Here is a 17,371-nt window from a genome sequence, read left to right as displayed (position 1 = left end):
CCCCGGGAGGCAATGCTTTGCAGAAGCACCTCTTGGTGCTGTCGCAGCTGCAGGTCCCTATTTTATTTGCACATCCGGAGGCTGACTTTTCAGCCCGTTCTTCTTTGCCAGATGGCCCCAGTTCTCTCAGATTTAAGTCTCGCCACAGATTCTCAACTGGATCTGGGTCTGGACTTTGACCAGGCTGTTCTAAATAATAAATGCTTTGTACTCTAAACCACTCTATTGTAGCTCTGGCTGTATGCTTGCCGTTGTCCTGTTGGAGGGTGAAGTTGTTTGCAGCATGCAACAGATTTTCACAGTAGTCCTAAAGTTCATTTCCACATGTTTTTTGCAGGGACTCCTGCGTGGCCTAGGGCCAATTTTAAATTTGACTTCTTAAGCCTTCCACAAAATAGCTTTTTGTTTTTAGCCACTCCTCCGTCAAGGTTGTACCCCTAAACGTTTTCTTGTTAAAATGTTTCTTCACCTGAGTTATGGATATCAGCAACTCCTCCATAGTTGTATTGTTTTTCTTCCACTACACAGCTATGCTCTACTCTCTGTGGGCTCATAACAAATGACCGCTCTATTATTTTAACTCTGAGATCTACACCTTTCGGAACGAGAAATCTGGTCTAATTTCTTTTTCTTTTCCTTTTTCAAAAACAGGTTTGCGTGCTTTGATTTGAGGACTTGTGTGTGTGTGTGTGTGTGTGTGTGTGTGTGTGTGAGAAACTACAGATATCCTTTCATCACATAGTCAAAAGGCATCTTTTTGGCAACGTTTGCGTGATGTTCGTTGCTGCGTCGGGACATCTGTGGGAACAAATGCGATTGGCCTGGTCGGTGGGATCGCAGAGGACGGGATAAGTACGCCAAGGTAAGCTTTTACCCCGGCATCTCCGCGAACAATTTGTCCTGATGTGATTTGGGAAAGGAAAGCAGCATGTTAATATACTTACACGGTTACACCCAGCCCCAAGCGTCTCGGCTGCAATTCTGGCCCGCTGCCCGTTTTCACCTTTTATTGCCCTGAGATGGTCTCTGGGTGCAGAATCCACTCGGATGGGACTTACTGAGGTACTTTCTTCAGGGCTCCTAACTAAGGAATGGGACTTCATTTTTTTTTTCAGGTCTGAATAAAGTGATAAACAGTGTTTTTACCATATGTCTAATTCAACACTCATTTAATGAACCAGCTTAAGTACCTTTTCTTTCTACATTTGATGCTGAGACGTCAGCAGCAGCATCTCCATCGGGTCATCGATCGCACTGAAACAATTGAAATCCTCTTTTTATTTGAGTCTTTTTCTCAGAATCTCCCCACAGCTACGGTAAAAATCATATCGGAACAATGAAACAACATGAATCCCGGTCACAGTGCATAATGACAACGATGATAATAATAATAATAATAATAATAATAACAACAACTTCACAAAGCCGGGCGGTACAGTACGTTACCACATGCATGTTCCAGCATTGTTGTGCATACACAGAAACACACACACGGACACAACAGTCACGGCACAGTGTTCTAACAGCATCTCATCTTGGTTCGTGGCACAGTTCATCACTACGAGGTTCGTCGTACATACAGTAATGGGCTACTTCGGGGGACGGGGGCCACTCTTTTAAGACACCCGCTGTGTGCCAGTGAATGCAAAAAGGGTGACTGACAAAACGACGCCCGACGAAAGTGGTGCATTTTAACACCGCTACGCATGCAGACAGGCTGCATTAACAGTCTGAGCTCAGGGAAAGGAAAAGGAAAGGAAAAACGGCGACTCGTACAGTAGCTTATGGAAAAACGTCAGCTTATATCAGCACAGTAATGTTTGCAGCACGCAGCAGACTACAGCTACGCAGTTAAGGATACCGATGAGTTTCTCTGTTGCTTTGTAAGACAAATAAACTGGATAAAGAGGTATTGAGTAGATACAGTAATGACCTTAGAACAGAAAATAGGAATTTTTAGTTCCTTCCCCTTAGCAGCTACAGATACGTCCGACTGGTTCTCTGCAATGAGGGAAAATTAAGAGCATTAACAGTTTCAAGCCTTCACATCTTTTTTTTTTCTTGTCGTTGTTGTTTTTTTTTGCTTTAAAGCATAGGGGAGGAACTTGAGTACGCGCGGTTGCATATTGTACGTGTGTCAGAGCTTTTTTTGTTTGAGTTCCCTGTGTGCGTCAGAGTACAGTCAGAGCCATTGGTTTTGAACAAGAAACACAGTGAGGCATGTGTGGAGCTACACCTGTTCCTGAGTACTTTTTGATTTCTGAAATCTTCAGACCGTTTTTTGACTTATACCAAAGCTAAAGTCGACGTCTGAAGGTTTTTGGACCTTGTGAATCACCTGTGTTTGCAGAGACAGTCTGGTTTGAACATCCAGAACGTCTTGATACGGAGTGAGTACAGTAAAAAAAAACAAAAAAAAAAAACAAAGAGAGAGTCCTGGCAACATAGGTAAACAGCAGGGTGGGTCTGGTTGCCTTGCAGCGTCAGAGGCCGACTCTGTTGCTAATGTTGTGGTAAGTTAAACGTAGTCTTGGCCCAGCTTCATGCAAGAGCTGTTTGCTGTCATTCACCCTGCAGTAGAATATCTCTGGATGTCCCACTCCCTCCCTCCCATTTTGTTTCCTTTTTTTTTTGTTTTTGTGTTTTGTAACCGGGTCAGGATAAATGCACCTCTGTTCCAGCTGCTGCTTCTCTGAAATCCGTCCCGGTTCCTCTTAATTAGGCCCGCGCGGCCGTCGCACAGCCGCTGCATTCAGAAAGGTTTTGGCTGCGGTCCGGTGCGGCGCGGCGAGGAGGCCCGTTGAAGTCCGGCTTGTTAAGACACAGAGCAGCTGTCCTGCAAGTTTCCGACGAGCAGATTTTCGCCTTCCGTCGCAGGGGGGCGTCGCCACAGAGAAAAACAGATGAGTTATGTGTGCATTTGTACATATATGTCAGGTTTTTTTTGTTTTTTTTGTCATTTTCACTGTAGAACATTTGTTTCCTCTTCTTAAGGAGTCATTTGCTTTTTCAGAGCATTCTTCTTTTTTTTTTGTCTGTTGTTTGCATGAAAGCAGTCCTATCACTTGTCAAGCAGCGGCACACAAAGGATCTGGCTGCACAATCCCGACTCCTCCTCATGTGAAGAATTTGCAGTTTGTAGAGTCGATAACACAGTGTGGTGTGCACTTCAGGTACCCATAAGACCTATAATTGTAGGAGAAAAAAAAAAGCACTTAGTTCCAGATTATTGTTAGTTATCATACATTAACGCATGCAGTACTGTTCTTTTACTCCGCCCTAATTTCTTTGTATTTGTGCTGTAGGGGCCAAACTTTCTCGGTACCCCTTAAAGTGCTGCTTTCTTTGGACTTTGGCTCCTTTTTTATGCACTTTCTTTTGCTGTGTGTTAGCCTAATGTGCTGTGTGTGCTTAAAAATGAGGAAATGTCAGGCCTAAAAAAAAAACAAAAAAAAAAAACATTCAATGCAGATTAAAAGTCATATACGTGTCTTTGCAGCATACCGACAGTCATGGGCGGTTCTAGACCTGTTATGGCCCCTGTACTAAAGACATAACATTAAATACACTTCTAATAATTACTTGCAATGGCAAAGAAACCATAACTGGTTGGTCACTTTGACCAATTTTATTTTTTACCAATACAGTTTTACTCTAAGAAGGATATAAAAATTAAGATGTTTCACGTTTAGCTTTAGCTGTATTGAGCTGGGGCCAAAGTTTTCAACTGCTAGATCAGGGGTCTGAAATCAGCAGTTCCCGAGCCACAAGTGCTTCACTTAATATTATTACACAGTTAAATATTGCCATTTTATTGTTTCATTCCTTTGTTCTGTGCCCTTGTGAAAAAACACTGGCCCCACCTTGGCCCCCCTGGTAAATTTGGTCTAGAACCGCCACTGCCGACAGTAACCGGTTGCCTGAAGATCCAGTCTTAACATTTGTTCTGTTGCCTCGCAAAATCCTTCAAGGTTCTTAAACTTTGCCCTGTGTCAAAGCGACAAAACTAAATGTGTTTTATTGGGATTTTTACTACGTAGGTCAACGCACAAAAAAGGCATAAATGTGAACTGTAAGTACAAGGAGGATTTTTTTTCTGCTAAAAACAAAATCTAAAAAGTGTCGTAATTAGAACTGGGGCCCCATTGGCTAAATAGCCCTAAATAAAATCAAGTGACGTTCAGAAGTCGACTACTTGATAAACCCCTTAATGTAATTTAGCATTAGCATGAATCCAGCTGTTTGTTACAGAGTATTTGTAAAGTTAAAGACCAAGGAGGTACCCAGGACAGGTATACAGTTATGGAGATGTTTAAAGCAGAGTTAGGTTACTATAAATAACGTAAATACCAAACAATGTAACAATCTCATAAACGCTGTTCTAGCCCTTTTTGAAACTGCAGACTTCTATCCAGTTGAGAATCTAGAGCTAGATTTGAACATAATGATGCTCTCCATCCAATCTGAGGGAGCCTGAGCTATTTTAAAAAGAGAAATCTGCAAAAAATGTCAGTCTCTAGATTTCAGAGGTATTTTGTGGTGGAGAACACAGCATAGCTATAAAACAGGTGTAACGGCGGTGAATGGTTGTCCTACCAAGCACTGACTCAGGAGGGAGGAAGAGGAATGCAGGCTGCAGGTTTTTAACCTCTAACAATGTTTTAAATAAATTGTTTTATTCCCACTACATCATAATGCAAAACTTTGTGCTGCTTTATCACATAAAATGGCATCAAAAAAATCTTCAAGGGAAACGAATACTTTTCAAGACACTGTGGGACACTGGTTCATATTTTAAGTATGGAGGTTTTTTTTCGTGTTTGAGTTAATTGGCTTTACAAACAAATAGAAAAAAATGCCTCTGAAAGTCAACTATATATAGAGAGAAACAAGTAAAGAGCAGCGAAATCCAAAGAACTGTAGGCCAGTTTTTATAGTTTGGGTGGAGATCTCTCTCATTGGTGCTGAAACGTGAAGAAATGAGCACCGACTTCAGACTTTAGCGCAGCGCTGTCAACCACAGGCGTATTTTGTACTCACCCTGGAAGATATGAGTTACAGGTTTGGTATCCAAAGTCTTTTCCGTCGCACTCTTCAACCCCTTCGTAGCGGTATCCGTCTCCGCAGTAGGCGTGTTTACACTCTGCAGTAAGATGAGCCCGCAGCGGGGCGGAGGTCAGGTTATTCGTGCGGTCAGGTTAGGCGGGCCTGATAAACAGCGTTTCACGTGGACTTACTGACGCAGCCGTCGGTGACAACTCTGTTGCGGTCGTCGCACTCCTCGCCGCTGGAGATCTGCACTATCCCGTCGCCGCAGTAACCCTCGTCGTCGGGCGCATTTTCCATGGACTGGAAGGGCGTCATCTGGAATGGAAAAGTCTTTTTTTTTTGGAGAGTTTTAGTGACTTGAAGAGAAAGGAAAACGTGTCTGAATGAACTTTTCTGTGAGCTCAGAGGAGAACCAGACACCTGGATTGGCAGCCAGCCATCAATGTCTTTGAAATAGAGGGATCTCTGGTCCTTTCGGAATGCGAGGGCGTTGTCAGTGTTGAGGCGCTCCAGTTCTTCCTCATCACTCACCACGAATATCTGGAAGGAAACGATTCATGTTTGCAACATTCAGTGCATTTTCATGGCTGACTTCAGTCTGGTTAGGGTAAGCATCGCGGTACCTTCGTGTTCAAATCTTAACTATTAACAAAGCTGTCATTGGTCTTCTTCCCTCCTACCTCTCAACTCTACTCCACTTGAAGAGCTTGGGGTCGAACAGCCTTCGCTCTCAGGAGTTTTTATTATTTTCAGTCCCGAGGGTGAGAAGTGAAATGGGGAGAAGGCCTTTTTCATACGCAGCTCCCTTTGCTTGGAGTCAGCTGCAGAAAGACCTGAAGCGCCATAGCCTGGTTTCTCTGGACATTATTAAGAAAATGCTGGGTGACATAGCGACACCTGTCTGTAAACGTTTCGCCTGATTTGGGGATTTTATTAAGTTATTGGATTTTTTTTAATGTATGGTTTTAAAATTGTTTAAAATTTTAATTGCTTGAATATGTTTTGTTGCTGTCTTGGCAAGGACACTCTTGGAAAATATATTTTGATCTCAGTGAGGCTTTCCTGGTGACATAAAGGTTAAAAAAAAATCCTCCACTAAACTGATATATTCCTCTTAATAACTAAAAACCCAACAGTAAAAACATGTTTTGTCTGATATATTTTAGAGGAAATGCATTTCCCTGAAACATTTTCACACATCTTCTTGCAGCCCTTAACTGATGCATTTTATTAGGATTTTATGTCATAGATCAACAAGTTTTTTGTTTACTAGTAAAAATCTAAAAAAAAAACCTGGAAGGCATTGTGCGCCAATACCGTTAAATAAAACCCAGCGCCTCAAGAAGAAAACTAACAGTGCAGATCGGCTGAGCACGTCATCTCCATGATAAGGCACGGTGGAGGCAGCGTCATGCTGTGGGGATGCTTTTCTTCAGCAGGGACAGAGAAGCTGGACAGAGTTAAGGTGAATGGAGCTAAAAGCAGGGAATGACTGGAAGAAAACCAGCTACGGCGACAAAACACTCAATACCGGAGCGGAGGTTCACCTTCAACCCGCATTTAAATACTTTTTAGTTTGTAAAGTGGTGGGTGGGGGTATAAACACTTTTGCAATGTGCTGTACATAACTAAAGCAAATAGTGTATCAAAAACATTTGACTTTGAGTTTTTGTGCTATTTACTGCCTTATTCCCACAGCATCTTTTTCACAGCAGTGCAACATTTTCCTCACCACAGGCACTTTGGGATAGTTTCCTGCGTGGGCATAATCATCAAACGTTGAAGTGCTGAGGGCGCCGCAGCCGCACCTGCCAGGAGGACCCGGTGGACCTCGAGCACCTTTAGTTCCAACCATGTAGAGTCCTAGCAGAACAAAAACAGAGGATTTATCTACATGCAGTCACCTTCAGTAAATTGGAATATGCATTTCAAAGAGGCCTGTTTGTCAAATTAAAAGTTCCTTTTGAAAATTAAAAGCAACCTTTAAGCTGGTATTAAACCTACTTTTCATTAAGCCTCCATTTCTGCATGAAAAATATTGCTTTTTTAATTTTTCTGATGCTATTTTCAAATCTTAAATGCTGTGTTTTTTGTTCTTTTTTTTTTTAGCTAAATATTCTAATTTGTTGAATACGACTGTATATATTTATGAAAACACAAATAAAAGCGTAAACCACCAGCAGTGAAAGACCTGTCCGGGGCCGGCGTTTGGCGCACACCAACATTTTGCAGCGTGAATAAGCTAAAGACGATCAATAACTCAGAGTGCGAGCCATCGGAGGGGATTTAAATACCAGAAGTCATTATAGACGGTATCAATGATTAATCTATCAAGAGGCAGACTAAATCAGCACACAAGATAAATGTCCCTTTCATTACGTGGTGACATAATATTTTCTAAACGGCAGGGAGGCCTGCCATGTGTAAACTCACTTTAGCCACATGATGTCATCATCACAGCCTCCAGTTTCAACTCGGGAGCTCAGATTTCTTTACCGCTATGTAAGACCACTGCTGATACGTCCTTCATTGCTCTAAAGCTCGCTTTCTTCTTCTGATTTCTGTCAGCCTTCGACGGATTTTCAGTCAAAGTGTTTCTGTAAACTCCCCGACAATTACATCTGCTTTAAATCGAGGGGGGATTTGAATCCGGTTGTACCTGTGGCAGGTAAGCCAGGAGGTCCGGGGAGACCGGGAGATCCCTGCGCTCCTGCGGGTCCAACAGGACCGATTCTTCCGGGGTCTCCTTTCTGTCCCTGAAACAATGCGAAGAGGACAGATTCACTGGAAAAATCCTTGCGCTGTGTTTGAGAAATGTTAAAGGGAAGTTTAAGTATACAACCAAACATTCCAGTTTACAGCGCATTTAATAACCAAGGGGCAATCTGTTCATAAAACATGTAAAAGAATATGTTTCTGTGTTTGATTTAGTTCACATAATTAACACAGAACACACTTTTTTTTTTACAATGAAAGTTTTTATTTCATTCTTAACACACGCCAGTTGGATTGTTTTATTTTCAACGTATCTAACAATGAAAAAAGAACACTGGAAAGCTTTATAGTGAAAAAATTATTTAACTCCCAAGCCTGTTAACTTATTAAGTAGAGATGTGCGGGGACTAGCAGCTCAACTAAAGGATTCGTGGGAAATCAAATTAGTTCTAGGGAAAACATCTTTTCTAAATATATTGCCCATTAGATGCACATCAGTAATAAAAGAAATAAATCATTTGACTATTTTGAAACTGCACTGAAACAGATTTTGTGATGTAACCAGTGGACAAGACCTCTGAGGGATGTACAGACCCAGATGAAAACAAACAAACAGACAGATAAAGAGAAATCAGTTCAGGTGAGCCTTCATCATGCATTTTTGGTGTTTTAATTCATACAGATAAAAAAAATGTGATTAATGCCTTCATCAACTTTCATTGTGCATGGGAATATACGCTCGAAGGTGAGACTGAAGGGGCGACACGTGTGTCTGAACCTTCGACTCGATTGAAGGAAGCGCAGCTTTTTATCGCAGACAGATTGAATATGCGCTGCTTTTCTTGCTCTCAGCCAATCAGAAAATCCTGTAGCTAGGAAGTGGCGCACTTTCACCATCCGGAGTTTCAGCTCAGTCCTTTAGCTGTTTTCTAAAAAGCCACGTCACGAGACACGACTAAAATCCGCTTCTTTTTCTCAAGCGACCATCTTTAAATGTTTTCAGGATCCCCCGATTGAGCGCTACTTTTGTCCGATCGCCCACACTCGATGCCTCTCTTTGGTTTGTGGGCTCACTGTAACTATATTTCTACCCTTCAGGTGCCACTGATCCATTTCCTTATTTTGTTGGTGGTGCCCACAGTTTCCGAGGTGTTAGTAAAAAGTAAAGCCGATCCAAAAATGTTTTTTTTTTTTTTTACACAAACGCCTCACCTGTTTTCCTCTCTTTCCAGGTCGGCCTGTAGGTCCTCTGTTTCCTGAGATCCCAGGCTCTCCTTTTGGACCCATTTCACCCTGCACAAGAAATCATACATAAATTACCCCCACACAAAAAAAAAAAAAAAAAAGATTTAAATTGTACTTCTGAGCGAGCAAAGCATAAAACTCTGCTTGCTAGAGGCTTACACTGCAAAAATAGTGCTAAAAATAAGAAAATATTTCTTGAAATGAGAGTATTATTCTTTGATTCGAGCAGGTAAATAAGATTATTTGCCAATGGAATAAGATTTTTACACTTAAAATAGGAATAATTCATCTCGATCAACTTATTTCAAGTGTAGTATGCCTAATTATCTTTTTTTAGGGGTAAAAATACTCTTTCCTTTGGCAAATAATCTTATTCACCTGCTCAAATCCAGGAGAAATACATTAATTTCCAGAAAATTTTACTTATTTTTAGTTCTCTTTTTGCAGTGTACTCACCTTTTGTCCGAGCATTCCTGGGAAGCCAGCGGCGCCCTGCGGACAGGGAACAGCAGATATCATGAACTCCTGTTTTCATGCGGCACACTGACGCAAACCTCTGCCGGCGCGCCGCGCTCACCTTGTCTCCTTTGAGTCCATGCTCCCCTCGATCACCTCGAGAACCCTGACAGAGAAGAAACGGCGCGCTTCAGAACGTCTGAAATCTCCTCCTGAGGGAGAGTGAATTAAATGATCACGTACCTTTTCCCCTTTGTACCCGGGTAAACCCTAGGATTAAAGAGATTCAAAAGGATGAGACAACATTTAAAAAAAAAAAAAAAAAAAGAGCAAAGTTGGCACCGGTGCTTTAAATATGGATCATACCCGTGGCCCAATTGGTCCTCTAGATCCAGGCAACCCCATTAGACCCGGGTCCCCTTTCTCACCCTGACAGAGCAACAACAAAAACATTTAAATACATGAAGTGCATCCAAACGCAGTGTTCACCCACACTTTAAAGCCCTTTTCTCATACCCCCCCCCCCCCCCCCCCCCCCCCCTGCTATTCACAGCCTTGCTAAAGTATTCATACGCCACTTTCCAGAAGAAAAGACTCCCCACAGCATAACGCTGCTACCACCATGTTTGACAGTGTGGACGGTGAGTTCAGAGTGATGCGCGGTGTGAGCTTTCTTCCACTCATATCACTCTGCTTGTAGACCAACAAGTTTAATTTTGGTCTCATCTGATCCGAGCACCCAGTGTCTGACTCATTTTTGTGACGTCAACATATTTTTCCACCTGAACTTTGGATCTGTGCTCCTCAAGAGTTACTATGGGCCTGTTGGCCTTTTCTTTGATCAACTCTCTCCAGGTCCGGCTTGCCGGTGGATTGCGGGTTTGAAATTGGGCTACACTCTGGCCATTATCATATATAATAGACTGAAGGCTGCTCTCTTGGATGACCCATAGCGCTGATTGTGATCCGGTCGGTAGAATAGTGGTTTTGACCTTTCTAAAAGCTGTGGGTTTTACTCCATTTGAAGACTGTGAGTGTATAAGTGTCTCAGATGGTTGCCTCAATAAAAAAGGGAAATGTGTACAGTTTCACAGCTTTATGGGTCAAACATTTTTCTGTTTTGTTGGCCTAAACTGGGGGTTTCCAAACTTTTCAGCTTGCGACCCCCAAAATAACACAGAAGAACCCTTCTGGCGGGTGGGATTTATTTTTCTTCATTGGGGGTGAAATTATTAAAATAAAGTCGAAATATTATGAGAATAAACTCATAATATTACAATAATAAAGTTGTGAAATTACAAGAACAAAGTAGCATTAAGAACTTTTGCAAAAAAGCCCTTTTACGGAGAAAAAAAAGAAAAAACCTTCGCTGTACTTAGCCAAGGTCGCAGTCGCAGGATGTTTAGTGTAAAAAATGACAACAAAAACAGGGTTAATAGAAAAAAATAATACTTTTTATTGTACCAAAGTTTTTCCATTTAGAAAAATATAAATTTGTAAATGAAAATCTCATTATAAGAAAATTACAAAAAGTGTCCAGCAGCATCAGCTCCATTTGCTGGAGGGCCAAACTTGTAGCATTCTACACTGTGGTGGGGAGCCAGACAAAATGATTACAAGGGCCGTGATTTAGACACCGCTGCTCTACTCAAAATGGCTTTGTTCTCCATTTGCATATGGTGTTGTAGACTAATCCTGTTTGAAATGCTGTCTCTGTATCCCTGGCCTGCCTGCTGGGCTTCTTGATCTTGATAAAGCTGTTTGCTCATCAGAACATTAATGACTTCTAAAGACAAGTGGTAGCACTGGATTTTCAGAGACCAAGAGACAAGTCCTGCATCACTTTCCTTAGACAATCATACACTGCTCTGTCTTTGTCTGTCAAATTAAATCCCAGCAAAAATGCGTTGAAGTTAGTATTGCGACAAAGTGTGAAAAAAAAAGTTCAAGGGGTGTGAATACTTTTGCAAGGCGCTGTATTGGTTAAATAATGTTTGATAAGGTCTACAATATAAGGTCTGACTTACTCACTTTGTCCCCAGGTGTTCCTGGCCATCCTGGCCGTCCTTGTTTCCCTGGAACCCCAGGGAGCCCAGTCCGACCCTGATGTGACAAATCATCTTTATAAATGGATAAAATCAGGGCTTTTAATGCCACTTTGCTTCATGGCTTTAAAAAAAAAAAAAACCCAGAGAGGTCTAGATGCTGCCTTAGTGCAATATCTGTCCTGCTGCACATTTAGAGGCAGAATAGCTGTAACGAGCGCTGTCACTTTGCTCTCTTTAATTAAATGATGGCTGTATATAGAACCGGGAGTCTTTGCTTGTTGGGAATAAAATGATTAATGATCTGGCTGAAGCACTAAGCTAAATTGCACTGCAGTGCTGCAAACCTGCACGGTAAGAGGCTGCACTTACTGCTCCGAGACGCTAACGGGAACCTCTCGCTTCTCTTCTGCTTTGTCGAAAAGATAGCCCAAACATAACAATGTCTCAAATCTTCCTCCTGGAGCGGCAGTCCTGACTCTGCACGCTGAATCGTGCCAGAGTGCATGACCGAGACGTTTAAGCCTCAGCAGCCCTGCATCCCCTGCATCCTGACAGGCACTGCCTGCTCTGTCTCCTGTCAAGGTTGTCCTCGCACACAATTTCTCTCTTAATATAGGGCTCGCTTGCACGGGAGGCAGCGGGATGCTTTGTATCTCGTTTTTGAGAAAATCCACTTACAGCAGCGGGGAGTACGGGGATGATTAATGGGGACTCTCACCTTTTGCCCAGGTCTTCCGATTTCTCCCTGACAACAGGATGCGGAGGAGGGGACAAGGACAGCAGGCACTTAATGAACTTCCCAAAAGCATTTTTCAGTCGCGGGCAACAGGACGATCAAATCTGCGTTTTCAGGAATAACGGCAAGATAAGGAAATCAAATAAACTGCTTACTTTTTCTCCTTTAGGCCCTCTCATCCCAGGTAATCCAGGGGGACCCTTGTTAACATAAGAAAACACAAAATAATTGGTTATAAATCATATAGATAGCCATCTAAATTAGTTTTACTGTCCGCGGCATGCTTCTTGGAGAGCGGAGCTGCGGGTTTTAATTAGCCGAGGGCTGACTGGTCTCTATTGATTCAAAAAGTGCCTCGTGGGTCTTTTTTCATAGACCCAACTGCAGATCAGCGGGTGGCGTAAGCAGAAGCCTCGACAGTCGTTGCAGGTGAGCTGCCGATGACTTACAGAAACTCTGCAAAAAACTGTTTTTATACCGTGTCATGGCTTGAAAACACAAACGCACGCACGCACGCACGGTGTGGGTCGGTAATCCCTGGAATTTACGCGACACGGCGCGCCTTTCCAGCTCCTCGGACCGTTTCTGAGAATGATGTGTGGCACACTGGCCAGCAGTGGAAAAAGGCTATTTGTGTCGCAGCTAAATGTGGAGCGTTAATGGGCTGTTGTGCTGCAAGGGCCAGAGAAATCCCCATCTCCTGCTCTGCAGGAACTGTCAGGTTGGAGATTGCTCGCACCTCGGCCCTCCGCATGAAGAGGTTTTCAATCGAGCCGCATCGTTTGGTAATGTCTGAAGCAGGATGAGGTGGATGTGTTGGAAGAGGCTTAACGTCAGCGATAGGATCCCAAATTTCTGGAGTTTGGTGCTTTACCTGAGGTCCAGGAGGTCCAGCGGGGCCAGCGGGGCCCTGGACACAGGCAGAGCCTTTACTCTTATGACCAGAGTCCGTGCCGTGATGTGAGCCGTCTTCTTCCTGTAAATCAGCAGTTTCAGTTCCAAATTAATTTGCTCACCATCTAATAATTTTCCATCACAGCCTAAACAAAATGCCAGGAGAAAAAAAAAAAAAAAAACAAGCTTCACCCGGGGGTTGGGGGGTGTGGGTGGGGGGGGTCACGTGGACCCCATCTGACTATAACCCAAGGACATATCAACAGCTTGATGCTCCACAAAAGAAAGTCACATGACTCACAAGTGTGTAGCGGCGCCAAAGTGAAGGGGGTGGAGGAAAGAGCGGGGGTGGTGGCGGACTCAGTAAACAGCATGGGTTAAATCTCTTCTGCTGCTCCTGGGATCTGAGAGCTGTGCACAGCGTACATGCAGCCACAAATTACAGCAGAGGTTAAAAAAAACGTCGTCAGAACCCGTCCGGTTTATGCGCCGTTCTAAGAGGCGAGCCGTTTATGCACATATCCTTGATGTGGGCCGTCGTTTTCACCCGCTAGTCCTGCTTTGTGCTGGTTGGACGTTTGCTCACGCTAGCTCAACGTTTTACTGCACTAGTTAAAACAAAAATCACCCTTAATATTAACACCTTTTGCCACCCGGTGACACTTCTGACCCAGTTGTAGCAGCAAAAAGTGTTGCATTAGTTGCACAAAAGTCTCAGCTAGGACTTTTGGGGCATTAGTCAATGACAAGACCAAACTAGTGGACCACTGTGCATTTAATGTGCACACTAAATTACTAGATTGCCCCAAAAATGAACCTCCTGATGTCTAGGGCACTAAAAACGACCCCTAGGGTACTAGTGCACTAAAACATCTACACATTTTTACCTGCGGTTGTTCACTGGCCAGGCAAATAAAGGTTCAATTAGCCAACTAGTAGAGCCTAGATCCAGTTAGTCGACTTGTTGAAACTTTTTTGACCATCATAGTGGTCAAAAACTTTTGACTGGCTGACTAGATGTGCTCACACTGCAAAAACGGAACTAAAAATAAGTAAAATTTTCTTATAATGAGTATATCTGTCCTTGATTTGAACGGGTAAATAAGATTATCTGCCAATGGAATAAGATGTTTGCACTTAAAATGGGAACAATCCATCTCCATCATCTTACTTCAAGTGCAGGATGTCTAATTATCTTATTTTAGGGGTCAAAATACTCATTCTATTGGCAGATAATCTTATTTACCTGCTCAAATCTAGGACAAATACACACATTTTAAGAACATTTTACTTATTTTTAGGTCCGTTTTTGCAGTGCAGAAAGAAAACTATTACACTAACTTGAAGCCTTGCTGATCATGCTCGGTGACTAGTGCAATGAGAAATGCCACCCGGTTAACTAGTGCGCAACAAATCGGTGCACGCGTTAACTACAACAGCTAGTAAATGCTTACCACTTGAGAAGTAACACTGCAATTACACTACCAGTAAACCTTAAATGTGGGCTAGTTGTTAGCGGAAGCTTTTCTTTTTTTTTGTTAGACGAGTGAACTCTTGCATTTCAAAATATCAACATTCACCATCATGACATTGATGTTCTAATCTTCGAGTATTGCGTTGCGATAACTACTAATTTAGACTTTACCACTAGTTACGCTGACTAGTTGGTCCCCTGCTCTTGGATGGACATTTGCTCACTCTCCTTCAGGATGTTGCTGCTGGAGCTCCAGAATCTGTTTTCTTCTACTAACACTGCTACCTAGTGGCACTTTTATCACACACAAAAATCAACAACTTGTCATTTTGACAGAATCGTGGACAACAACGTCTTACCGGTTAAGTGATCGGCTTTAAAAATGACCCTGACACGTTTACTAGTTGACACCAGTTTTGCCCTGAAGTTCACTTGATTCTAAGGAGCTGAATCATTTTTATTCAGCATAATAAAATAGAACATCTACAACAAAAAAATGTATATAAAATACAATTGGGGGTGTTTCTCTAGGTGTGCAGCACATTAACTCACTAGTAGGATATAAACTAGTGAACCAATAGGGGGGAAAATACACTAGTTACCCAATGCACCTGTAATTTTTACTTGCCCGCTCTTTTCCACAAGTAAAGGCTAGAAACAGACTAAACGGACAAGTTGAAGCCATGCTAGTGCAATATTGCAACCTAGAAAGTCCACTTATGAACTAGCGTGGCTTAGAAATGCTTACTGGTTGACTTGAGACACTGTTTTGGCCCAACCTGTTAACAAGAACTCAGAACATCGTACACTAGTAAACTAACGTGACATAACCATCTAGAGCCAGTGCATCAAAAGGCCTCCTCCTTACAAGTAGAGCAGCACTTTGACTCACATGTGGAGCATCTGCCCTGCTAGTTGTACTAGTTCCACTACTAATGTGGCTTTTTTTTTTTTCTTCTAACTATTGCTGGAAAAAAATATTCAGCTAGTGTGAGCAAACGTCTAACTACAGTTGGTAAACATTACTGGTTGATATCTGCACAAACGGCTTGCCATACATTTGCGACTCATTCGTGACCTCATCATAAATATGATCTTTTAGAGGTTTTTTTTTGCCTTGTGCAAATCATGCATCTGCAAAAGGAGGAGCGACACCGACCGACCGACTCTGCGCGTTTTTTTTTTGTTTTTTTTTTAATAAACAAGAGGGCACAAGATGCACAAGCAGCGAGAAAACAGGTGCAAAATATCAAATCATGACACCCGGACACAGATATGAAGCGCCTCTCGCAGACGGACTGAAGCTGCTGAAGCTGCTCTCACTATTTATAGAGGCATGTACGGTCCACCTCAAGGGAAACGGGGGGAAATCAAAACAACTCCACATTATGATGAGGTCACTGGGAAACTCAACAATCTGCGCTTTCCCGAAGCCATCGGCACATGTGCGACGCATGCACCGGTGCAGTAAAAAAAAAAAAAAAAAAAACGCTCACGCAGAGCCGCGTACGTGCAAACACCGGGGTTCCAAAATGCGCCTACCTGCTGGGAATGACAGGAAGCTGTCCAGAAACGAGGACTGGGCCAGGCAATAAGAAAACCACAGCGGCAGACACACTCCGATCGTTAGAAGAGCCATGCTGCCAGCGGAGAGTTGCCCGACTTTACGCGTTGAAACTCTGCCTTTTCTTTTTCTTTTTTCTTTTTCTCCCCCTCAGCTCCTCTCCTCGCCGTCCTCTCCCTCTGCTACCCTCCCTCTCTGCGCGCTCGCTCGATCTGCTGGTTTTCCCTTACGCCTTCACAAGAGGGGACGCTGACCAATGCCCATTAAATCTTTCCTCCGCATCAGTGGCTCTAAAATTACAGGAGACAGCGCAGCAGCTGCCCCCAGTGCCAATATTAGATCTCTACCTCTGTGCGTGTGCGTGCGTGTGTGCGCGCGCGCCTGTGTGTGTGTGTGTGTGTGTGTGTGGGGGGGGGGGGGGGGGTCTTATTGTTGTTTCCACTCGTCTGCAGGGTGTCTTAATAAAGACAAACCCACAATGTGCTTCCCTGCAGAAACAACAACGTGCAAAGGTATTAATAGTGTGACCTGTGAGATAAAGTGCATCTCGCTGCGCTCTGTAGCGTCCGAAATTAATTTTTTTTTTTACATTGGTCTTAAATCAAATTATTTCAAAGAAGATTAGATCACAAATTCATATGTGGGCAGCATCGGACTAAGTTATGTGCGTTGGGAGTGAAACAGCCCAAAGGTTACTGTGGAAAAGTATTTGCCTCTTAGATTTCTTCTGTTTTTTATTTTCTTTTTCTGCCCTTTTTTTTTTTTTGCATTTTCTAAATTTTTTTTGCTGGTCATGCCTAAATGTTTCTGATAATAACAATAATAATAATATTAGTATCAGAGAAACATAACCCAAGTAGCTAAATTAAAAAAAACTCTGTTTTTAAATGGTGATCGTGGTTAACTTTCCCTATGTGAAAAGTTGATTGGCCTCCTAAGTGATGCTCCACCCTGGGCCCCAACAGCTGCTGTCAAGTGTTTGCTGTAGCTGAGAATAATGCTGTTTTTAAATCTCTCTGGAGGAACTCTGTCCCTCTCGTGTATGCACGAATGTTTAAATCCACTCACACTGGAGGGTTTTTTGAGCATGAACGCCTGTCAAAGGTCACCTCACTGCATCTCAACTGGATTGAAGTCCGGACTTTGTCTGGCCTTCTCCAAAAGTTTCATCTGGTTGAGACGTGCTTGGA

The 17,371-nt window shown here is 42.8% G+C and overlaps 1 protein-coding gene across 2 annotated transcripts; it reads right to left on the bottom strand.

Moving 5' to 3' along the window:
- Positions 1–1,258: 1,258 nt before the first annotated feature.
- colq (collagen-like tail subunit (single strand of homotrimer) of asymmetric acetylcholinesterase) lies at positions 1,259–16,518 on the bottom strand. 2 transcript variants are annotated; one of them, XM_036132754.1, is made up of 17 exons: positions 16,160–16,518; positions 13,445–13,554; positions 13,124–13,225; positions 12,405–12,449; positions 12,232–12,258; positions 11,497–11,568; positions 9,832–9,894; positions 9,709–9,735; positions 9,587–9,631; positions 9,466–9,501; positions 8,977–9,057; positions 7,709–7,805; positions 6,782–6,912; positions 5,470–5,589; positions 5,238–5,379; positions 5,041–5,143; positions 1,259–3,186 (listed from the first exon to the last, which is right to left on the bottom strand). In XM_036132754.1, the coding sequence occupies exons 1-17, from the start codon at positions 16,254–16,256 to the stop codon at positions 3,117–3,119; spliced, it is 1,368 nt and encodes a 455-aa protein (XP_035988647.1). In that variant the 5' UTR covers positions 16,257–16,518; the 3' UTR covers positions 1,259–3,116. The 2 variants fall into 2 exon arrangements, with proteins under 2 accessions (XP_035988647.1, XP_035988654.1); XM_036132761.1 differs by lacking the exon at positions 12,232–12,258.
- Between the last annotated feature and the right edge of the window lie 853 nt (positions 16,519–17,371).

Source organism: Fundulus heteroclitus, chromosome 3, assembly GCF_011125445.2.
Source record: "Fundulus heteroclitus isolate FHET01 chromosome 3, MU-UCD_Fhet_4.1, whole genome shotgun sequence".
NCBI lineage: Eukaryota > Metazoa > Chordata > Actinopteri > Cyprinodontiformes > Fundulidae > Fundulus > Fundulus heteroclitus.
The sequence above is the reverse complement of the archived record's forward strand: the minus strand, read 5'-3'. Positions and strand labels throughout refer to the sequence as shown.